This window comes from Bacillus rossius, chromosome 3, assembly GCF_032445375.1.
Source record: "Bacillus rossius redtenbacheri isolate Brsri chromosome 3, Brsri_v3, whole genome shotgun sequence".
NCBI classification, from domain to species: domain Eukaryota; kingdom Metazoa; phylum Arthropoda; class Insecta; order Phasmatodea; family Bacillidae; genus Bacillus; species Bacillus rossius.
Genome location: NC_086332.1, coordinates 62,814,746 through 62,840,220, shown reverse-complemented (window position 1 = coordinate 62,840,220; position 25,475 = coordinate 62,814,746). Strand labels below are relative to the sequence as shown.

Sequence of the window (25,475 nt, the reverse complement as noted above, 5' to 3'; positions counted from 1 at the left end):
TCCGAGATTCAATAAATAAATAACATCAATACCACCAGAAGCAGCAGGACAGAGGAAAAATGAGTTAGCACATGAAAAGTGAAAGCCACTCATGTGGTAAGAACCATGTGTTCAAACCTTACTCAGGCATGGAAATAAATTTGTATTTTATTTTTACCTTGCGTAGAAAATAAGTACCAATGCGTATGAAGTAACAGTATTCACATACGACTAGTCAAAGTACCTAAATTCAAGCATGTTAACAACAATTTTTATTAAAATTCTCTAAACTAGAGGTAGAGGCTGGACTAAAGTGACTCTTCTGCCGGCGCGTACAGAAAGTCTTTGACCCCGCGCACAGGGAGATATCTGGGAGGCCAGCTGGCCTCGAGGCATGCAGGGTGTTGTTTCCCGACCGTCTTGCTAACTATAAAAACGTCGTTGAAACCATAACCGAGTACATGAAAAGTACTTCTTGGAATCGCTTAAAAGTACGAAAAATGTAACGAGAGTAGAAAACGAACTTACCAAAGTAACATTTGCGCCCCGAAAAATTATGTATTGCGCGTGATCTAACATAGAGTCGAAATAGGCCATATTCCACAAAAAAATACATCACCACAAATAATATGAAACAACAAATCTTTATGCAGGCCAAGCGTCTCCGAGCCAAGAGATATTTTCGTCGATACTCAGTGAACATTTTAAAAATGTCATGTCAATGTCAGTCGTATAGACAAGGCGTCTTCGAACCAAGAGGCCAAACATGTCCTGACTACAGTCTTGTCGTTGCACATTCGTAAAAAGGAAGCACGCTAAAAAAAGGAAGCACATTTGGAAACCTAATTAAGAAAGGGAGCAAATTAAGAAGCACAATCGAAAAAGGAAGCACATTCAAAATACAGGAAACACCTTTGGATGCAAACTCGATGAAAAGGAAGTACATTTGTAAGCTCAATCTATGTAAATGAAGCATATTTGCAAGTACATACAAAAAGGAATCACATTTGGAAGAACACTCAATAATGAGGCATATTTGGAATCACACTAAAAAAAAGGAAGCACATTTGCAAGCACAATATAAAAGGTAGCACTTTTGAAAGAACATTCGACAAAAGGGAAGTACATTTGGAATCACAATAAACAACGAAGCAGGTTTGGAAGCACATTTGGGCACACATTCAAAAAAGAAAGTACATTCAGAAAAAGGAAGCACACTAGGAAGCTAAAACAAAATAAAGGACGCACATTTTGAAGCACAATGAAAAAGAAAGTACATTTGGAAGCACACTCGAAGAAAAAGGAAGTACATTTGGAATCACATTTAAAATAAGTAAGAACATTTAGAAGCGAATTCAAAATAAGGGAAGTACATTTGGAAGCACATTCAAAATAAAGAAAGCACAATTTCAAGCACGAACAAAATGGGATCATATTTGGAAGGACACTCGATAAAAAGTAAGCACATTTTAAAGCACATTCAAAACAAGGAAGCGCATTTGTAAACATATTTAAAAAAGGAAGAACATTTGCAAGCACACCAAAAAAAAATTAATCACGTTTGGAAGCAAAACAAAAATATTACCTTTGGAAGCACTTTAGACAAAATGGAAGCACACTGGAAAGCATTTTGAAAAGAGAAAGCACATTTGAGCACATTACGAGAACCCAGTCCTAGCAAGGAACCAGAATTAGAGAAATAAAAAAAATAATTTTCGAAAGTTAATATTTTTTAAATTTATACACTTGCAGATAAAACAAGTCATTATTGTATGTAGCCAGCTTTCCTCAGTTCTTTGAGTATGAAGGATACTTCGTTGATGTGCGAGTAGTTTTCTCCATATCCACTAATCAATGCCAGTAGCAGTCTCAGACGATCGACCATTATGTTAGTATCTTCCCATGATGTATAATAAATGTCTTCTGCTGCCGCCATCTTCCAGTAATAATTGTTATTAATATTTTTAAGATCACTATCGTCCCAGTGATCATCGTCTTCGATCTTGCCAGCTTTAGGTGCTTCATCACAGTCTTGGGTCAAAGTCATTGTCACCATCATCGTAGAAGTTCAGCGTCTTCACCTGAATTGCGGTAAGAATTCGAAATGGTTGATGTCGATGCTTCTTCATCTTCTACAAGCTTCCTTTTTATGTGTCCATCATTTGTCCAAAATACGAATAATTTATTTGAATTCGTCTTGAATGTATTCTCAATTTTCATGATTATGATACTTCCATTGTTTTCAGTCTTCCTTAAATCATCAATGTCCTTCAAATTAAGTTCTTCGTCGAGATCAGAAAGCTATGAACATACTAACGTTATGTTATGTAACTTCAATGTGAATTGGCTCTTGTCTTTTTAAGTCAAAAATGTGTGTACATATTATTAAGTAATTTAAATTCAATAATTTTAGTTACCTTTCTAAAAATTTTCATTAATTCATTTATTCGCATATACTTCCATTTGCCTTGACATATAACATTGATGGTCGGAGGGAGAGACAAAAAATAAGGGATACATATTTGCTTAATAGGTCAAACGAAAATGATGCAAATGATCCAAAAGCAAATTGTAAAATTATTTTGAGAGAGACATTTAAATGCGCACTGAATGTCATTCCAAGAACTATTAATACTTTTGATTGTGGATTGATGGCTTTACAATGTAGGTTTTATATAATTGTTTTCATTGCATGTCTGTGATCAAAGCGTTGCACTATTGTTTACCTTATAACATTTGTGCTTTATATATAAGTGAAATCTAGTGAGTTTATCCAAGAACTTTTTATCTAAGTAATTTAAAAAAATTGTTTACATTAGGTGATAAACACATAAAATTTCGTGGTCGAACAGTTGCACTATTATTTACTTAGTAATATTTTAAACATTGTATATTTATGTTTTATACATCAGTGAAATACATCTTTCTCAATAAACATCTGCTCTTAAAATTAATTTCTTAGTCGAAATTCGACCACTGGACAACATCTAGTACATAATTCTAAATCACAGACAGACACTTCGATTTTGTTTTTTTAAATTATTAACTGATTTTGTTCTCTTTTCTCTGTAAAGATTCCGTGTAAATTGTGAGTAAATGAAATACTTAACAGAGTCAGGGGTTTAATAATATCATATCTCATTCTAAGCCAGATGTTTTACAGGGGAAAATGTAGGTAATTTCCTTTCTTCTTCTTAGACTATGTTTATTATAAACGATGTTGTTCAGTAATAAGTAGGTTTAAAGTGAATACTTAAAACTAATTCAGTATATGCATGTTGATGAAAATAGATAAACTTGTATTTAGTCGAAGTGTTATTACCGTATTATAGTTCATATTTATTTATTGTTTATGGACACAACTGATTGATAATCGGTTACAGATGGAGATAGTATACTGTAAAATAAGTAAATGGAATAATTGGTATCTACTAATTTAGCATATGAATAAATTTTATACCTTGTTATAAGGTGATAAACCGCGTGTGTTTAAAATAGAAAATATATCCCAATTTTCTTAACCCATTCTGTAATTTACGTAAGTTAGGAATAGGTGTGCAACTATTCTGTGAATCACTTAATACTTGATTTTCATTTTAGTGTCGATTTTCTCTTAACAAAATATATTATTTTTTCAAAACTAAATGAGCATTACTTGTTTTTTAGCCATTGGATACACACAACATTTAACTGTTCTGGAATGAACTAGAACGCAACAACGAGTCCACCAACTTTCACATTTTAAATGTCATAAAAGCGCATTCATCACACTACTTTATTATGTTACCCTACAACCAAAAGCTCTCTAGTATTATTTTCATATAACAAAGCTTTTTGTTTGAAATTATGCAAATTAATCTGTGTTTTGGATTATTTATTAATTAAAATGGTCTTTGGACATACGCAATTGCTGGTTACACTTTATGTCATAGAGAATATTCTAACCAAGAACGCATCTGTTAATTAAATATAAATTCTGCTTTGTATTGAAATATGCGACAAGGTTTCCCCACCTTGGGAAACAATTTGATATTCACTATCGGTTTTGATTTATACTCTTTGCCTTGAGGATTTTTAAGATAACATGTGGTAATCAGTTTTAGATGAACTGAAGCGACTAAGATAATGATGGCTTCTGTATGTTCTATTGTATTCTTATTCCGAACTTATCGCCAACGTCGATATGTTGATTAACAAAGATCTGACTGCTGTACTCAATCAGTGGCTGTCTCTTACAGTTCTAAGACATCCACAAGAACACACGACATGTCTGGACGGAAAGAAACAGGGCACAAACGTAAGATTATATTCTTATTCGTCTCATAAGTATTAATTCGTTTCGTCATTTTCACTGAATTTGGTTTCATATAAAGAGGTAAAGTGATACAATGTTGGGCCAGGATCTGCAACTTGACTTTAATGAAACAAACCCAAAAACCTTGCAATCCTATGACAAGTAAATTCTAATGTTTAAATATTAAAACAAAATTATAGTTTAAAAACTAAAAAAAAAAACACTGTTATAGTTTAATGAACAAAAAAGTAAAACATAAAATTTTTATTTAAGTTTTGTCCAACAGCCAAATAATGCACCACAACTCTGTATAACTTAAAATATAATGGTGCTTGATATCATGTCTTAAATTTTCTATCAGTAATAACAATACGATTTGTAATAAATTTTCTAGTACTAATTTTAAAATATAGTCAATACGCAAATTTTAGAATATAGTCATTAAGAAAGATTTTTTATGTATTCATTACGAAAATGACAATATGAACCAAAAAATAATGAACTTAAAATTAGTAATGATGTGCTAGATATCATTTTTCTTAAATTTTATAGTATAATTTTTAAGATGCAGTCATTACAAAAGTGACTATATGATCTTAAAAACAATATGAATTTTATTTTAGGAATGGGGTGCTTGATTTTAAATGTCTTACATTTTCTATCACTATTTTTAGGATGAAGTCATTGCGAATATGAATATATGAAATTAATGAATATATGAACATAATAATATTAATGGAATGCTTGATATTATTTACCTTGAATTTTCTATCAGTGAATACAATGTGCTTGGTAATAGATTTTCTATTAGTAATTTTAGGATATAGGCAATACGAAATTTTTTTTCGATATAGGATATAGTAATTACGAAAATTACTACATGAATGTAATAACAATAATAAACTTAAAATTAGTATGGGGTGCTGGATATAAATTGTCATAAATTTTCTATTACTCATTTTAGGATATAGTCATTATGAAAATGAAAGAAGAGAGCATCCAAGGCTTTTAGTTAAACATAGTTGTGGTTCATTGTTGGGTTGTTGGACAAAAAACTTAAAATTAAATTATATATATTTTTTTTTAATTTTTATTTCATTAAATTACAAAAAACTTTTGTTTTTAGTTTTTTTAAGCTATAAGTTTATTTTATTCTTTTTGGATCAAAATAAAAATACTAAATTTGAGTATTTTAAACAAATTAAAAATACTAAATATGGGTGACTAAAGTTTTTATTTGTTACAATGAACTTAAAAAAAATTAATGTTCACGTAATCTAGTCATTTCAGCTAATGCGTCAACATTACATGGAAATTTTCTGGTTATCTTAGAGCAATCAAGTTCTTTTACTTGGAGACCACCCAGTGACTTACGCGATTAGAGTTACATAAGCTTGTCCGGCAGCAAAGAGACGCGATCCCAAAAAAAAAACGTACAAGTAAATATCCATTATTTGAAATCGGATAGGTAGCGAAATTTCGTTCCGTTTTAAATCTGACAATATTATAGACTTGATCACTTCTATCATATTTAAAATGAGGAAGTTTGTTAAACAATGTTGTGGTAAAAGAATACAAGCTCTTACAATGTTTGCTAATACCATAACACATAACTGTACACAGGCGAAGCCAGATGTAAATACTTCTTCGTTAGCTTGATTCCATGACGCACGTAAAATTATTGTCAAGTCATTGATTGTTATGTAAGCAATACCAACGTATAATAATTCGCCATGGATTTGAATACTATTGTCTACAAAAGCTTCATCTAATGTTATAACATCTTGTTCATTGATTCCAAATTTGCTATTGATAATGACTCATCGTAAAGAGAAATATTAGCTACTAACATATACAATGCATTACATAATTGTTTTTATATTTATTGAAAATTGTCGCGTTTCATTAATATTCTCAAGACGCTCAATAACGACAATTATTCCAGCATTGTTGGTTGATCGTGATGACATTGAAACCTCTCGTTCTGGGCCTACATGACCGGAAACGCCGCGTAGGCGACGTCCAGTTAAAAGCCCGCCACACGAACTCCGCCGAGCATTTCCGAGCGGCTCCGATGCTGTGCGCGCGGCGCGCGACAGAGAAGCCTAAGATGTACATCAAGTTCTGTCCCTACCCGAACACGCCCGAATATTCACCTTCGGCCAACCTCGGGATTTGTTTTATTTTTGCGCAGGAAAAATGAATTCAAATATTAAAAGTGGTCGGTTAGGTTAGCTACATTAAAACACTTTAAAACACTATGGACGGTTAGTAAGGTTAGTATAGCTACATTAAAATAAACAGAGAAATATAAAAATATATAAATAAACCCGAGGTTGGTCGAAGCTGAATATTCGGGCGTGTTCGGGCAGGGACAGAACTTGTACATCTTAGGCTTCCCCGCGCGACAATTCCTGTTGGCCGGGTAGCATCGGGCGCGCGGTAAGGCGCCACGGAGACGTCATCATGTACGTAGTGCGAGAGCATACGTAACAACATGGTTGGAAGTTTTTCAGTTACTTCAAAAACATCTTGAGCAAACAATACTGATTGACCTCGAAAACTGCATTACACAAATGTTCCGCTTAATTTAATATATATATATATATATATTTTTTTACAAATGGTATAATGCTCAAAATCAATCCTTCTTCGGCTTGTGACAATTTTTATGTAGCCTCATGAATAATACCTGGATCAAGATGATTCCATTAAAATTAAGGTGGTTGCATACGATTAAAAATTTTTTTTGTTTAAGTTCATTTGGCAAAAAATGAGTTTTAATGTCATTAACGATCCACTTGATGATCTAATACGGATAGCATCGTTTAGTGCAAATTTCACAAATCTTATCACAAAATATGTTAGTATATTTTATAAAATCAGTTTTTTCCCGCTTTGTATAGCACCTTAAATACTGTAATATGCTGGCGCACGTGCTGCAGACGAGCTGATCTGTCTTCCTCCGGTTGTGAAGCTCAAGACTCAGCATAACGCTGGTTCTTATTATGCAATCTGTCTTCTCTATCTTCCTCCAATGCCTACACTATTCTTTGAGTGATGTAAAGTCGCATAGCATTAAGACGTCTGTATCTCACCTCAGGCAATTTTTTGGCTAATTATTTTTTTTTCATATAAAGTTTTCTTTTATTTTTTCCTCCATTAGCCTTTTGCTGGAGAGTTTTCCACCATGAAACGACCTCGGAAACACTCTAAATTTAAAAGAACATATTTTTCAAATTTCCGAAATTTAAGGGCCTTAAACCCCACCCCCCTTCCCGATCATATTTTTCACCACAACCCGACCAGTGAGAGCAGACATTTCGCTCTTAGGTTCTGTTACAATTGGATCCAAGTGTGCATTTTCATTTCAACAGAACATAGAGGGGTCGTGTCATTTAGATGACGTTTCTGAAATTTCTTCAAAAACTTTTAAAAAACATACTTTTAACTGTTGTTAATAAATAAATTATAACTGATATGTATAAACTGGACGTTATTGATCATAATCCAATATTTGTGCGAATCAAATCTTTTTCGCGTTATTTTACAACGTATTTTTCTTCCACCCCTTCTTCTGGGATGTGAGTCTTGAATGTTCAACTCAGTGACTGTAATTTTATAAGTTCTGGTGAAGTGAGGTACGTGTTAAATAATTGTGTTTTGTGCTGTCCAAGGATAACTCTTATTATTAAAAAATAATTTTTTGATAAAAACATGTAATTAAGAGCACATATTTGGTATAGTCTTAAATTACATAATTTTTGTCACTACTTTATGTTTGACAGTATTTAGAGTTTCATATAACCAAATTAATTTGAACACTTATCATGAACTTTTAAATTTTAAATATTTAATGAATAATTGGTTATAAAAAATTAAATTAATCAAGATTGAAGGTTTCTGCCACCATTTGTCCAATAAACTATCTTGGCTTTAGAGGTTGAGTTGGGTCGAAGTAGTAGATTCTACAAACTTTACGCTATACATATCAACACTCATAATCAGGATTAAGATATCAACTTAAATAATTTCTTACTGCTGAAGTTGCTTTCTGCAGCTATCCTCCAAGATTCATTCGCGCGTAATGTTCCAGGCAAGCTGTACGTACCAGCCCGGTACGTGTTCCTCGCGATACGCGTGTTGGACATGTTTTTGTCTTCCTTCACGGAAGGCGTCATGCCACTGGCGATCACCAGCATGGTCAGAACTACCACCACGACGACATCCGACACCACCACTGCAGCCAACGTGTCTTTGACGTCGTCGGACATGTGCCCAGGATCTCCCGAGGTCACCAACAACAGTTCTTCGAGCGACAGCAAGGTAACGCTGCTGCAATACAAGCATACGAGCGTACTTCTAAGAGGAAGAAGCCGACAGTAAACAAACATATCCTTTTGCTACGCTTATTCTGGACAAAACTAATTTTGTCGTAAATAAAATGACACACATATTTGAAACGTTTCTCATGCACTCATCAAATCCTGACCCGGAAGTAGAATGCTAAGAAGTTGTCCAATAAAGGCTATATTTCTGAAGTTCTGTAGTCTGTTTGATCGACAGGTAGAGATGAATTCCTTGATACATGTATTTGGTATCTCAAGTAAAGTATTTATGAACAAATAATTAAGTCTTGTCAGTAAAATACTATCATTGAGATGTATGTGTTTAACAGACCGCATGCATTTAAGTACACGGGATGTGTATAGAGTACGCGTCAAATTTCTTTTTAATGTTGGAATCGTTACTATGTAACAGTAAATATATCTTTATTCATGTTATGGGAAATGCTATATGTAATGATCTCACTGTATTTAGTAGTGACTTGAGGGTTAGTATTTAAAAAACCGATCTCGAAAATAATTTTTTCAGGAAAACTATATAAAACTGGATTAACATAAATTATCATAACCTCGTCGGAATTATAATTTCCAGTTTGGTTTAAAAATTTCCAGAATTTCTGGGATAGGTTCCCCGAAAAACCCTTTCCTCTGCTGGATATTCCATAATACCTTTGAATATATATATACTGTATAGAAGTCGCCAGCCCAGGTTAAAATTTCTAATACGGTTTGAGGTAGTTGGTTAATTCACCGCCGCAATCGCCACCATCTCTAGAGCATCGACTTGTGGTGGTCCCTAGCGGAGAAGTGTCGAACTCTTCAAACACCCCTTCCCCCTCCCGTTGAACGACCTTGAGCTGCAGTGAATGATGGATTGGGGGGGGGTGCGGGTAATGACAGCGGGCGACAGTGCTGCGCTCTAACGTGTAAATAACAACTAAGACGATACAGGGCGTTACGGCAGCGCACTGCAGCGGTGAAGTTCCCAAGATGATCATCATACGCTCCTGAAAAAACGTAGAGTAAATCCTATCCACTCGCGACTTCTACACAGTATATATATATATATATATATATATATATATATATATATATATATATATATAATACCTCCCTTCCGCAGGCCCGTCTGGTAAGGGCCTTCTCCAAAATACTAGCGCCTTGCAGAAGTTGAGTGGACCAGGGCGCCGCAGAGTCTGGGCCCACAGGGAGGAGACTTCGACTGGAGCGAGCTGACGCAGAGCTACGTCTCCAACGGGCCCACGTACGGCTCCGTGCTGACCATGATGCTGGCGGCCCGCCTCGTGCTGCTGTGGAGCCCCAAGCTCATGATGGCCGCCGGCGGGATCCTGACCGTCGCACTCACCGCCCTCACGCCTGCCCTGGCCCACTGGGACGTCAGAGCTCTCATCGCGGCCCGGGTGTTGCTGGGGATACCCTCGGTGAGCACGCAACTGCTTTTCAATCAGATTTTAACTGCACAGAAGAAAGAAAAAAAAACAATTGTTCTGTACTTTCACAAAAGATTCCATTGGAATCCAGATGCCGTGAAATAAGTTCGTGATACTACAAGAAAGATAGTGTAACTTTGTGCAACACATAGGCTATGGTTATTTTTGCATATATGAAATACATTTTTTTGGAGATAATACTTAGCATTTATTAGGAAAATTGGCGAATAATTTTATATTTTAATTGACGTATCATTCAAGCGTAATTTTTTTAACCATAGAAAAGAGAATCGAAAATGCTTATTAATGCGCGCAGTTAATAATGGGAAAGCTATTCGTGGAACGTTTTACAAAAAAAATTTAACTATTGGAGGTACTGGGACAACAAAAAGCATAAATGCCCGGGTAAGAATCCGAATCCAGTATTACAGCGAACACTACTTTGTAGTGATTCAGTTGTTTTGAAGTAAATGTAAAAATTTACAAATATCTGTAATTTTACATGAATATTTAAAAAACAAAATGTATCGACACCACTCAAAAAATGTTTTGCACCACATGGATTCGTGCAGAATAATTGGACCAAAAATTGACTGCGGACAGTGAATGAAAGACCATATTTCATGACACCAAAACACACACCCACTTCAACATTAAACATATTTGCAACCGTTTAGTAACATTTCAAAATGGCGGCCATGGCACCCTAATGGTCAAAATAATGACCTGGGTGGCTTAGGGCGGCTTGCCCATGGCCAATTTCAGCCACTTTGAGGAATTTTTTTTTAAGGCAAAAGTCTTTTGAGGTTTTCCGAATCCCACATTTTTTAATTTTTTCGGGTTTTTCCCTCAAAAATTGAATTTTTTTTTAAATTTTTTGCCAAATAAGTTGGAAATTTTGGCTAATTTTGGCGATTTTTGGACAACTTTTGGCAAATTTTGAAGGTCTAGGTAAAGGTCAAGGTAATCCAATATGGCCGCCGTGACGTGATGATCCAAGATGGCGGACCCCGGCGCTGCCTCCACACTCCGACTCCAGGGCTCAGACCGGCCAACATATATTACAATTAGTTTATTTGCAACACGAGAGCACATGAATTTGCTCGTTACCGAAGTTTGATTTTTACAAATTACTGGCTATTACTGAAAGACTCGTGCACATTTTTTTGTATTGATTCCCACACTGCCTGTTCGCAGGGAATCAACATGCCCGCCATGTTCGCTCTCGACTCCACGTGGTTCCCTCCGAATGAGCGCCAACAGATGGTTGGTGTTATCTTCGGATGTACGTAAGCTTTTCTGCAACAATTTAAAAAAAAATAGAAAAACTCTATAAGTTTGACCATAATTTTTTGTGTAGGTTGCTCTAAAAACACATTAACATCAAAAACAAGCCTAACAATCATCCTACTATACAAAGTGAGTCAGAACTTGAACTTGACTGACAACTTCGGCTGCATGTTCCTCACAAAAATATAAGCTAAAAACATTGCTTCCCAAGGCTTGAAAACGTATTTGAAGTTGGTGCTGAACAAAAAATAGTGAAAGTATGTGAGATGGCACACAAGCTTTTGGATAATATTTAATTGAACAGAGTTCTACAACCATTGAAAATTTCATCAATGTCGTAATATTATGTAATTGTAATATTTGGGAGGAAACTTCATTAGGCTTATTTCTCATTGTTATCTGACGTGCAATTACCCCCAATTATTTCAAAGTAAACATTTTACGTGAGCGGCAATTTGGCTGTAGATGTAAAACTATGTTAAATTAAACATTATCCAGAATCTCAACGTACCGTCTTAAATAATTTCTCTATTATTTTCAATTAAATAGTTGATTAGCTCCCAATTCAAAAGCGTATTTTAGCCTTGGAAAAGATTTTAGGCAGTATGTCATATTATATATTTTCAACTTATTTTTTCGTGATTAACCTACAGCCGAAGTGCGCTGGTAAAGCTCTGACTCATTCTGAATAGGCAAAGGTAATAATTTAATACTACTCTAATAGAAGATCATACAACGGCACAGAGCTCAGCTAAGCATATCAAGTTACTCATTCTAGACTACATATGAGTAACCTCGTGACACGCCGCGAACATAATTGTCCAATATACTGCTACGGATGTGTGCAGTATGCCAAGTTTTATGCAGTATTGTTTTCTTATGCAATAACCTACCGCTGAGAGACACTAACAAGTTTAACTTAACTGCAGAAAAGAAAATCCCTTTTGGCCCAGCCTTTAAATGAAGGTAGATATTGAAGTTTTTCTTTTGAAGCATTTTGTAAACTTCTGGAACAATTAGAAAACTTGATGTATGTATACTTCTATCCGTTATGTCCTCCAATATTCCAAAAGTATCGATAAAATATTTTCGCATATTCCATGCAGCCAAAGTATTTCGAGTTTTTTTTTCTATTTGATATATCCTGCATTTTCGTATAATTTGTATAACATTCTCGATAATAATGTCGTGGCCATGAGCGTGAAAGTCAGCCTTGTGCAAGTTGATCTGTACCGTGCTGCTTGTGAAAACTCCCATAAAGATAACGTAGTCACGTTGTCCCATTAGATACGCCTTAAACAAAATAATATATTAGTTCCTTGTGCTAGGATTCCAGCTATCAATAAACGTTCGAGCCATATAATTTTGATAATATTTTGAAAATTAAAAAAAATTTTGACCAAATTTTATATTGTGCCTACAAACTAATTTATGAATTATTTGTCTTTAATCCATATTTATTTTTCAACCTCTTGCAGTAATGGTTTGTGATATTAAAAATTGTTTTGGATTAAATTTCATAGATAGCATTTAGAGTGTTCACAATAACTTAAAACATTTTTCATACTATGACTACTAAAGAAGTCTTGAAGTTTTTGTCCTTAAACCACTATACTTCACTCCTCGTAGTAATGAATGGTTGTGTAATAAATTGTTTTGGAGATAGATTTGAGATAATATTATAAGATTTACAATACGTTTTATCGGATTTGATAGTGTCTTGATTAAAAAAATACAACACACATACACACACATATATAGTATCTCAACACCATTGTTTTCCACGCCTAGCAGTAATGGTTAGTGTTATCGAAATTTGTTTCAGATAAATTCGGTACCTAGTGTGTCTGTTAAGGGAATCATGAATTTTCTTGTCCTTCAACCCCAGTTATTTTTCCACCTCTTATATGATGTTTAGTCTAATCAATGTGTGTATTTTTGATATTTTCGCCATACCTAGACAATTCTTTTAATATCCATCATTGGTCTATATTGAAGGCATTTCGCCCTTGGCAAAAAAGGGGAAAAAAGAGTGTTCATGAGAGTAATTTCTAGTTTGTAAGAATATATGTGTAGCATGTGTGTGTTTCCATGTTAACTTGAATGTCGTCTAGACAAAACTACAAGGGGAAAGCACGACTTGAGGAATTCACTTCGGAATGATACTTGATGTATTAGTCGCATGCCTTTAGGGTGTTGATTCCTTTAAATAACAAAGCGCACTGGCGATCCAATTCCGAATAAAAAGCCTTTTAATGTTTAACTCTTCTATATTTCCTAGTTGTGGCCAACGGTGTAGCGGCCCAGGTTGTAACGTACTTGCTTGCTTCCCAGACGCTCGGGTTTTAATTCTCTCTGAAGCTCACTTTTTTTAAAAAAAATAACTTTAACAAAAATAATAATTATACTGTTTACAAATGTAATAAATTTAAATATAAATAGTTTTTATTATTTAAATTTGTTATTCATACGACATTATTTGATTTAAAGTACAGTAATAATTAAATCATTCAAATGTAAAATAATAATTGGTTTTAATAATAATAGTTGTAAAAATTGCTTACAATAACTGAAAATTTAATTTTTTATTATTAATTTTATAAATGTGTTTTGTTTTCCAAGCAATAACCTGGATGATAGTTATCACAAAAACATTGGAAACAAAATTTTTTTTGGCATCTTGCACAATTAATAAAAGAGTATTGTTTCCATGAACAATGTTGCTGTAATAGTTTTCTTGGAAAATACATTTCATTCATTCAAGAATAAACTAGCATGTTTGTTTATAGTTTGCAGAGAAATAAGAATTATCAAACTGTAGGAATTTGACATACAATAGTGAAGTACGCAAAAAAATGTTACTCCATTATCTTTTTCAATACAACCTCAAAACTGATAGAAACGTAACTGCTCGGATCAGGTCGAAACCGGTTTGAACCTAATATTGTGTAAAAGTTTGGATGGAATATTTTAAAACTATTAATTTAATTTTAATAACTGGAGTCATTAAAATATTTTAATTATTTATTATATTATTATACCCAATATAAGTTTATATTTTAAAGATTGATTTATTATTTTAATTTAAATATCAAGAAATATTTATAATAAATTAAATAATTTATATTTAAATTAATAATATTTGTAAACAATATACTTATTAATTTTTATTATTAAAAATATTATTAAAAATTTGAAAACATATTTTCGGCTAGAATTAAAACCTGAGCGTTTTGGGGGCTATCAAATTCAAATTCAAAGTTTTTTTATTGAACATGATTGCACATTACAATTCTTTGTTGTTACATGGGCACTGCAGCATTCATTGTTCTTTTGCCAAAATTACAAGTGGTTACATAATTTAATATACACATCAAAAAAAAATACAAATAAAAGAGAAATTTTCAAAAATCTTTTGCATTGTGTTTGGGGGGCAAGAGAGTATGTTACTACCTAGGCCGCTGCGTTCTTGGGCAGAGGGAAAATTAACTAGTACAAAAAGAGTTCTTAAATTTTCAGAGTTATTTTTCTCGGGATTGGCTGGCCAGTGTGCTTCATTATTTTGAAGGACGAACACCCTACATGTATGCTACTAATACACAGTCTCTCTCATCCCAAAGTGAATTGCCAAGTCGTTCCCTCCCCTTTGTGAGTGAAATTTAACATTGATTAGTTTTTGCGATTATAGTTTTGACTTTGGATAACTTTGGGAACATTTAATGTCAAACACTAGAAGTTTAACAAGACTCTAAATACCATATACACAACAAATTGTAAAACATCAGTCACGTAATAAAATTTATACAACGAAATATCTTTTCATTTCAATCTTCTGTAAGAATGACCTACAAATTTAGTTGAGGATTTGAAACAATTCACTTATTTATAACATGTACTCAAATACTTCTACGAACAAATAGGTCTGACTACAATAGTTTCAGATTTGTGGGTACGAAGTAAAATAATAAATATGATTAAATTATATTCTAGATAATCCCAATTCATTCGCATACGTAAAGTAAAATATAATTAAAAATAACTCATTGCACTAGCATTGATTTAAATTTTATTAATTCGTTTTAAAATATTTAATTTTTCACTTAAATTTAGGGAAAAACGGGATCAAATTCAGCACTTCACAAAAACGGTGTTGCGTGAAAAGTAGGTTCATTAGTTTGAACATTTTATTTTATTTTTACTTTTCACTCTTTTTTTGAGAAATTAAAAACTTGAATACATCAATACATAAGCATATGTGATTATTTTTCAGCTTTGAATGTTGCCAGCATCGCTTCGTCTAGTGTGACCGGCTATTTAATTGAAAGATTTGGCTGGGAAGACGTGTTCTACATCTTCGCAGTGATGAAATTTGTAGGCCTGTGCCTGTGGATTTTCATAATCCATGATTCTCCTGGAAAGCATCCCAGGATATCCGAAGAGGAAAAAAATTATATCACATCGACTGTAAAAAAAGAAACAGAAGTGAGTATAAACCTAGGCCTAAAACTCGGCCAAGCGTAATCTTATACTATTAAATGAACAGTTATTTGGTCATACTAGCTTTATATAAAACACTTCAAACGAATTTCTTTAGTTTTACAGAGTAACTGTTTTCGGGGGCGTAAAATCGATCGAGCTAAATTTTAAATTGTGGGAAAAATAGTTTTAATGTACAAACCGGTGGTGTGATTACACCAGCGTGTACGAATAAAATTATTTTTATGTATCATTCCTCACATTTGGTGGTATATAAGCAGTTATATTAAGGTTTTTTCTTATTTTGGAGAACAAAATAATTTATGTGTGAAACGCTCTATTACGCAGAAAGCTATCATCATTTTATATCTAAGTACTTTCGTGTGTCAATCCATAAACTACCGGTACTTAAATTATACACTAAGATTTTTTGAAAGCATACAAAGAATACATACATGAGATTATACGTCACGCCAACAATTCTTTTTCCCAGAGGAGATAAATATTCATTATTTCTTATTATTTTTGCCTTAAATTACAACATTTTAATAATATTCGCTATGGAAGCTTATAAGGCATGACAGTTTAAGGTTAAAATTTACACTCAACATTTTTAAAAAATAAAAAGTAATTTTTTGTTACTTTTCCCTTAAATTTTAATATTTAATAATATATTTTACATTCATACTACTTGTATTAGCTTTTAAATAGTGGCTTATTGAGGTTATACGACACTAAAATTTTTTTTCATAATCACAAACATCAAATTTCCATTATTAATTTCGCCCTTTCATTACAATTTTCACGAGCATAGTAAACATTAATCATTACTTAATTCCATGTTTATACTTTAACAATATATAAACACAATAAAACTGACTGTGTACGCTATTTTCCAGCACTAAGCCAGTTACACCTATAAAACAGGTGTAGATTTTACTGCACGTTTAGCTACTCCAAGATGAAAGAAATGATCGTCTTGGCATAGGACGACGTCATATCCGACTGAATGAAACACCGCTGGTGTAATTTTATTTGCAAATGTAGCCAGCATAGTCGAATGAAACAAAACTTTTGTAGTATGGAGTTGAAAAAAAACACATCAGCATTAACGCCTGAAAGTAACATAGCTTAAGTAAAGGTTTTTCTGATAATACTACATCATTCTTTTTATTATTATTTTTTATGATCACTATATCCGACTCCCTTCTTGGCCAATTTGTTATATTTAAACTTTTCAATAATATTTTTAGAGGGCCGTTTATTACTTAAATAGGCTACATGTAAAAACAGTGCGGGCAGAAAACACGAACTGAATGATAACACTTTTTTGGTATCTTTCAGGTGAAGCTTCAAGTTCCTTGGCTACAAATATTTCTGTCTGCTCCCGTGTGGGCATACCTTTCTGTTTCAATCTCAAATGTGTGGATTATGTTCTTGCTGAGTGTCGAACTACCAACATACCTGACGAAGATGCTGTACTACAGCACAACTGATGTGAGTGTTGGTGAATAGTATTTACTATATTAAATGTATACAAACGTGCAACAGTTAATAAATCCCTAATTAATTTTGGTATTTTGAATGTACGATTTACATATGTAGTTAGTAATTTTCTTCAAGCCTATTTCCGGTAGTAAGTCCTTCCTGATATATGAAAATTGTTTCATGTAACTTGTCTCACTTTAGACACGCAGACGGAGACGGACCCGTACGTATTAGCTCGGCAGCGCTGAGCTCTTCGTTTACGTTGTTCCGTACAACCAACAGAAGCCCAGTATTTGGTTGCGGTGGTAGCCGTGTTTATTTTGTGTTCTGAATACGTTAAAAAAGGTTTTAAGTACAAGTATTTCTAATGTTATATTATGACTGTGGTTTATTTTTATTTTATATGTAAATTCTGTCCGTGTTATGGTCTTGAAGCATAATATATTTTAACTAAATTAATGTTTCGTCACCTTGAAATGCAATCTCATTGGTGGTAATGTTGACGTTTCCGTGCATTGTGGATACAACGGAGACGCGATAGTGAAATGTTCCGGGAAATCCGTCTCCCTTTATGTGTTCCGTCTCCATTTCCGTGCCATTGTAGACTGTTATCACGAGTTGTACCAATGGTACCAATTCCCCAACTGTATCTTACAAAGCAGAACAAAGCAGAACGTGATGTTTGTTTACGAACACTGACAATCACGCGAAGTTGTTTACAATCACCGTTGGCAGACTAACAGTGACAGAAGGATAGGTCGATATTTGGTACTACTTTTGAAAGCTGTAAAATGAGACACGTTACATACAAATGTATGTACCTCTAAAATATTACATTAAGTTATTTGAAAGTTTGTTGAGACACTTCCATTAAATATTTATCAGTGTGCGAAATCCTCGAATTCTGGAGGTACAACGTCCAGTATTTTTTCTACCAAACAAATTAACATAAAGAGATGATATTGATACTTGGAACGTAGATAACTATGAAAATCATAATACATATTACAGGAGAGGAACACTTACACCATTGTGATCGGCTACTGAAAATCCAAATTTGTTCGTAATGAAAATGAATTACTCTTTTATAGGCTGGCTACCTTGTGTCGGCTTGTAATGCTATGGCATTCATCGTTCAAGTCAGCAGTGGCTTCCTCTCCCAGTGGCTCAGAGGAAAGGGCTACATCAGCCAACTGACATCATACAGGATATTTAATGCTGTTGGTAAGACATGTGCCTGTTGGTTCACAAGAAGACAGCTTTAAATTATTCTGTTTACAATGTTTGATTTCATGGATTTCTACATGTAAAGCTGTAATATCTTTCGTTGACGGGTTATATATATTTTTTTCTTTTTGCTACGAAAAACGTTCTGATGCACTCGGTTCTGTAAATATCTATAATGTTATAAAAATAACTTATAACAACCGTATCATCTCCTTGTGGTAGTAGACAGGGATAAAAATTATTTTTCTCGTAACTATAAAATGTTAGCTTTATAATAATATAAAATAAATGAATAAATGTTAGTGAAACTTTGACCTTATGCTTTATGTAGTGCCTTTATTATATTTTATAAATATTTGTTTGCTTTTGCTATTTTTGTAAAATGTTTTAAATGAATATCCCTTAAATAATTTATTGGATGACAAATACCCTGTGTTTCAATCCAATATATAACCTAACTTTATTCCAAATTTCGTCAAAATCGAGTAAGTACTAAAGACGCCTTTGAATATCAAACATAGGAAAATTAATTTTTAAATAGTATTAGGAAGTGTTAATCCAATGTAACAAAAATCTTTATGCCGTTTGATTAGCTTTAAGGATGTGAATTATTAAAATAAAACTTAACTCCATTTCATTCCCTTAGTGGTAAAATATTGTAAAAGAAAAAAGAATACGCTAGTTAAATAATTGTTTATGTGATTCATTTTTAGTTTTTTTTCATTTCCCTTCAGTATATTTAATTACATATTTATTTATAATTCTAAACCCATCACATTTTCATCTACATAGGTTATAACTATCATAAATGGCAAAGATAACATTTTACTTTTAGTAAATTTTTATCTTCGTAATACAAACTTTTCTTTCACTTCCACTTCTTTTACTCTACTGAAAGTATTTTCAGCCCTTACTTGTATAATGAGTCTGTGTAACTTTCTGAATATGTTATTTTCCTCAATATTACTTGTATCAAATGTTGGCCCCGAGAGGGACAAAAATAAAGGGTTCAAACCAAGCGAACACAAAAGCTGTGTTGAGAGAGACACGTATTTATTAACAGATTTTTGTAACAGAATTGATTCACGAAACAAAATTTAAAAAGTACATGTTTTATTGCTTCGGTGAACAGCCTCGCATATATCATGAGTGCTCCTTCCTGACGCCAAACTGCCAAAAAAAAAAAGAGTGCGCAATTAAATGCAAGCATTAGTTAAGAAAAAAAATTAACAAAATTATGAAACCCTTTACGATATATTATATGAACCTTGAAAACTCTACTGAAGCCACTATAGACTCATTATGCTGGAGAAGCATTACTCGTCAAAATAAAATATTAATTCACACAATATGCAATTGAGGCTTGTTCTTCCAACATAAGGCATTAGTCATTGGAAAAAAAATTACTATTCCGACACACAAAAAATATGAGAAATGACCAAACTTAATTTACCCTATAACCCACCGTCTCGTGTGTACCAGATGAACGTAAAACAAATATAAACACCATTAAAACATGAGAATTGAAAATCCCTCTGGAAATGTAGGGACTAGTTCCAGTGGTCACTCGCTTCGAGGTGCGTATTGTGGCGTCCAGTCCCGGGCCCGCAATACAACGCTGTCTCCCGTGGACACATTTGCCGAGATGTTCTTTTCGCCCTTTTACAACACTCAGTTCGGGCTTCGCTGGACATCCTCAGGACACCTCCTGTGATGACTCCAGCTCTTGGGCGAAGGAAAGGCCGCGCTCCAACTTCCGCGTCTCGTTGGCCAGTGTCGCTTCGCTGCTCCTGTTGCACTCGTAGCAAAGTCTTTCAATCCCGTTGTCTTAACAAGTACACGCTGGCGCTCCCGATCACGTATCAGCAACACGGCAAGTCATTTCTCGGGACCAACGCACGTGCCACTGGTCGCTGATTGATTATTATCTCCAACATGGGTAACTGTCACACTCCAGCCTGCCACTTCACGTCGTTGCTTCTTGCTTCCCTGTTACGTATGCCCTTCTGGAACAAACAACCTCGTTCGACTCGCTCCCTCTTCACTCGCCCGGCGAGTAAAAATTGTGACATCGCCGGTGAGACGTTTTAGGTACTATGTGCCATTAAACCCATCCAGTAGCATCCAAATCCGAAGAGCGAGTCTCTAAAAAAAAAAGGAAAACAAAATTCATCCCAGCGAGTTCCCCAACTCGCACAAGTTGCGTCAATTAGTCTTCAGGCGAGTTACATGATACACTATCACCCTGATGTCTGTCACTAGTCCCGGAAATCGAGCTAAGTCCGAACACATGACATAACGGAGGTGCTTCTTACCCAGTTCAGAGGCTAAGTTGAGTCCAGAACCTCGAGTCGGCGCGCAGTCAGGTAGCGTGACGTCCTGAAGGGCGGAGGTGGTCAAGCTGGCCTAGTGACGTTCTTCGGCGGAGAGCTTCCCTGACTCCGGGTGTATCGGCGACGTCTGCCCTTTACTGCTCGCGGGGAGCCCTATTTATACTCCTTTGCGCCAACCGCCTTCGCCTTCCAGAACAGGGTAGAAAGACGTGCGGAGGGATATGGTGCTGTCATTAGCTGCGCGGGTCGTTGCCGGTACGGCCACCTGCGAATCTTTGATGTCCGACGGTTAGTCGGCCACCAGGGGATCCTTCTGTCCAAGTTGCTGGGCTCAAAATTACACCCGTAAAAAACAGTCCACATACTTGCGTGACGTTTTGGGATATGTTTGTAACGTTCTGAGACTATTAGCATCAAACTTTCGGTATCAGTCTTAGAACGAGTAGGAAAATGAACGAAAAACGACGGGGAAACATCGAGAACAAACAACTGTGGACTAAACAATTAAGACTGCGTAGACGAATAAAGTAGGGAAAATACTCCATAAGCACACAAAGAGCACAACACAACAAACAAGTTTATGTGTGTCTGTGTTTTGTAAATGCGAAATGCACACACGGCCCTGTTTCCTCGTGTTTTCATTTTTTGTAACTTCGTCTTTTGAAATGTTTTATTGATTATTGTATTTACGTGTATCAGAACAATTGCTAAACTCCTGCCAGTACCTCAGTTAAGAAAATTAAAAGGATGTAATTGAAAAACAAATCCTACTTTGGGTGTGGATGCATCCTGCCCAAAGTTACAGCACGTAACTTGAAAACAAGACAGAGGAAAACTCTTGCAGTTTTGCTGTACCGAAATATTTTGATACGAACTAATGATTTTTCTACTTATTTAGTTTTTTTTTCTACTAAAACTGCTAACATCTTCTGGATATTACGTATTTCAAATGCCACATATAGTGGATAATTATTCTTCGTACGTAGCCAAAACAGATAACTGTGTATTTTGGGGTCGTAAGTGGTAGAACAGATTGCAACAGGCGTCCTCAAGGTAGATTCCACCACTTGGACGAGGTTTAGCCTCGAATCCCAGGACTGCTTATCACAAGTGTTATCTCGCCTTTCCAGTGACGCTGGGTTCAGCTGCCGCCATCATCGGGATCACGCTGTCAGGCTGCGACACCACGGCGATTGTGGTGCTCCTGCTGTTCATCAAAGGCTTCCAGTCGGTCATCATAGCCGGCAGCTTCCTCAACCACATGGACCTGGCCATCAACTTCGTGCCGACCCTATCCGGGATCAACGGCACCGTCAGTAGCATTGTCGGCATCATCTCGCCAACCATCGCCGCAGCCATTATCAACAACAATGTGAGTTCAATCCAAATGTGACATAACTGGCTATTTTTGTTATATTTTTCCAATCACTAGGCGAATGTAACTATTTTCAATATTGCTTTTAATTTTATTCTAAAACTTAAGTGGATTAAATCTACAAACCTATATGCCCCCACAAAACATGGAATTATCGTATTCATACCTGCTCGACAACTGACACTCAGAATTAGAGGATATGCAATGGTCATTTGGTTAAGATTTTTATATTTTATGATTTTTAAAATTACTTCATTAAAGTGCAAGTATTTACAAAGACGCTATGCAGTAACGATTTGTGGCTTGTGGTTATGCGTATACAAATCAAACGCCAAGTTGGATGAAGGAAAATAAGTACAATGCATTAACAATTTAAAAATTAATAGCTCGCTTTATTATCAGTATAATTTTTCGTGTTTATATTAGATATTGCTAAATAATATATTATAACTATAAAGGATGGTCTTACGGGAAATTCTTTAAATAATACTTGTGAAATACTTTACAACTTCCTGTAAAGTAAGAAGTTAGTAAGTCTATTTAGCTCGCATATATTTGTCTGTCAGTTGCATGAACATTTATTATCATACATTGTCTCTCAAAGGCTAAATGGCTAAATTTCTAACTTATAGATAATTGCCAAAACATGAATGTGTGTCTTCGATTTTTTTTAATTTTTGTCATTTTCATGTCTAACTTTGCCATGGGAATATCATTCAGAAGTGATGTTCAGAAATATTGAGCAACATGCTGAAAGAATAAAGTAATGCAGCTACATATTTCTCGTTATTCTTAGTTTAAATTAATTTAATTTTTTTATTGTTCTACACATATAAACGCAGAATTTCGCTACAACAAACTAACAGGATGTAGAGTAATAAAGACTGATATAATGTTTGCATATTTTCCTGTTACAGCAAACTTTGACAGCTTGGAAAGAAGTATTCTACATTTCTGCTATAGTGTCAGCTGTTCCGTACGTCATATTTCTTATTTTTGGATCCGTGGACGAACAACCATGGAACAAGGTTCCAAATAAAGATGAAACACTCGATCCAGAAGAACCTCAAGTCAAATCAAAACAAAGCAGTGTGTCCAGTGAAGATGTCAACAAAACATAAACTCGTTAAAAAGAATATAATCTGTAGGTATACAAGTTGTATAAGTACAGTACATGTAATTCTAAGAATTATTGTGCTGATCGTGATTCAATGACGGACGTTACAGATTACATTGTTTTATGTTCCTAAAGTAAAGTTAAATTGTAAAATATATTATATTTATACTTATTATATATACACTTATTAAATAAAAAATAAATAAAAAGTAAAATGTAAAAAATACCAAATATACTTTTTATGTATAATATACACTTATGAAGTTAAAATATATTGAAAATACAATATTTTATACGAGGCGTTTTTAGGAATTAGGATTGAAGACTCAAAAACCATAGAGGCAAAAAATATTTCACAATTTACATTACGTTTTCTATTTGTAAACTACGCAATAAACTAGGAGCAAATGCATTAGCCTCTCCTTGCCTCACGACTAACTGCCTTCCGACAATATCCGTATTCTCAAATTCCAAAACATCCTCCGAGCGCTGCGGACTGCTAGGCGGTACCACTAGCGTTGAATCCTGGGAAATAGCGTTATCGCTCCTGATACAACCACGAAACGAAGCTGGAAAGATGGCGGACTCGTGCGAGTGGCAGCACGCGCCCGCATATGTTCGCATTTATGGACATCGGGTAAACCACAACAATATTGGTGTGTCATATGAAACTTTGTCATAGTGAAACTACGCTGGAATATATTTTGTAAATAAAATAATCTTTATATGAAATAAGTTTAACCGTAATAATTAATTATTAAAAAATCTTTTTTTTCATTTATAACATAATTTCTCTACGTATTAATTTTTATTGTATGAAGCATGACGGTAAAGTGCATGGTGTCACTGAGCGTAAAATGTACTCAAGACGTAGTTTAAATTTCGTCATTTCATTTCACGTTTTAATTTTTATAGACTTCATTATGATATTATATAAAGAGTACCTTAGGAAAAAAATATTATAATGGAATTTATTTATATAATTTTTCAATAAATTTTAATACGTATTTCTACCTATTTGTTGTGTTATTTAATACTAGTTAAGTCCATTTAAAATTTTAAAACACTAATTTAAAATTAAAAGTGAAAACACAATTAATTTCAAATGTTTATACATGGTTGTTTACTTTGTAAATTGATGATATTTACAAAGAAGTGAATGTCCATATATTATTGGTGTTTAAACGAGCAACTGGTAGTAAATGAAAACCTGTTAAATGAAAATGTGAGATGGTTTTCTTTCACTTAGGATTTCAGTTTATTAATGGGACTACACTTAGGCCTATCTTAAACTCTGCTTATTTCTTGGTTATGTCTTTAAAAAATTTATGGTCTATTACAATTTCTCAAAATGCTTAATAAATTTTACATCGTAGTAATAAATTAACATTAAATTAAATTATTAAAAAGGTATGACTCATTGGTATTTGAACTATTAAGATGAACATATTTATTGCTGTTGATTTGGACTACCTCAATTAATTAAATGCATGTTATTTTACGATTAGGAATGTCAGTGTTAGCCTAAATGATTCATCGTGTTTCAAAACACTGTTTATCGACAAGTATACAACGTACAAACATGGGTGATAAATGAAAAGATACAAACACTCACTAAGTTACTGGAACATTTGTAGAACCTTCGTCATCAAGTACAGGTGATCGGTCATTGTTGAATATGAAACTTAAATCTCCTGAACACGACTTCAATGACTGATTCTTCATAAGTGTGCATTGGAAGCATCATATTTTTCAAAACTTTTAAGACTGCTGTCTTCTGTTTACTGTTTACCGGTCACACGAAAATTTGTCTTGCATAAGCATGATAAAGTATGTAAAAGCAGGTTTCACTGTAATCAACATTATCTGCTTACTACCCTCGCGTAATGATAACACATCTGAAAGTTTCGTTATCTTCTAGTCAATAACATAATGCAATTATGTTTGCGATAGCTGTGAACGTGTTTTGGTGACTTCACAAAGAAATTAACTTTATTTGCACAATAAATAAATATGCATCTTACCCAAAGAAATAATAAGAAATTGTAAATAAAACAAGGATAATTTTTGTTTCATTTATTTTCTGAACTTAAGTGCTT

General features: G+C 34.1%; 1 protein-coding gene across 1 annotated transcript; it reads left to right on the top strand.

The window, feature by feature from the left end:
- Positions 1–4,208: 4,208 nt before the first annotated feature.
- On the top strand, positions 4,209–23,503 carry LOC134530787 (sialin-like). Its single transcript, XM_063365989.1, has 9 exons — positions 4,209–4,276; positions 8,370–8,599; positions 9,828–10,061; positions 11,268–11,355; positions 15,631–15,842; positions 17,181–17,333; positions 18,416–18,548; positions 22,015–22,256; positions 23,177–23,503. The coding sequence occupies exons 1-9, from the start codon at positions 4,246–4,248 to the stop codon at positions 23,378–23,380; spliced, it is 1,527 nt and encodes a 508-aa protein (XP_063222059.1). The 5' UTR covers positions 4,209–4,245; the 3' UTR covers positions 23,381–23,503.
- Positions 23,504–25,475: the final 1,972 nt, after the last annotated feature.

Excerpts from the sequence above, each read along its gene's own strand:
- LOC134530787 (XM_063365989.1), top strand. The coding sequence starts at position 4,246 with ATGTCTGGACGGAAAGAAACAGGGCACAAAC. Across the intron at positions 15,843-17,180 it reads CTGTAAAAAAAGAAACAGAA|GTGAAGCTTCAAGTTCCTTG; the intron begins GTGAGTATAAAC and ends GGTATCTTTCAG. Across the intron at positions 18,549-22,014 it reads CAGGATATTTAATGCTGTTG|TGACGCTGGGTTCAGCTGCC; the intron begins GTAAGACATGTG and ends TCGCCTTTCCAG.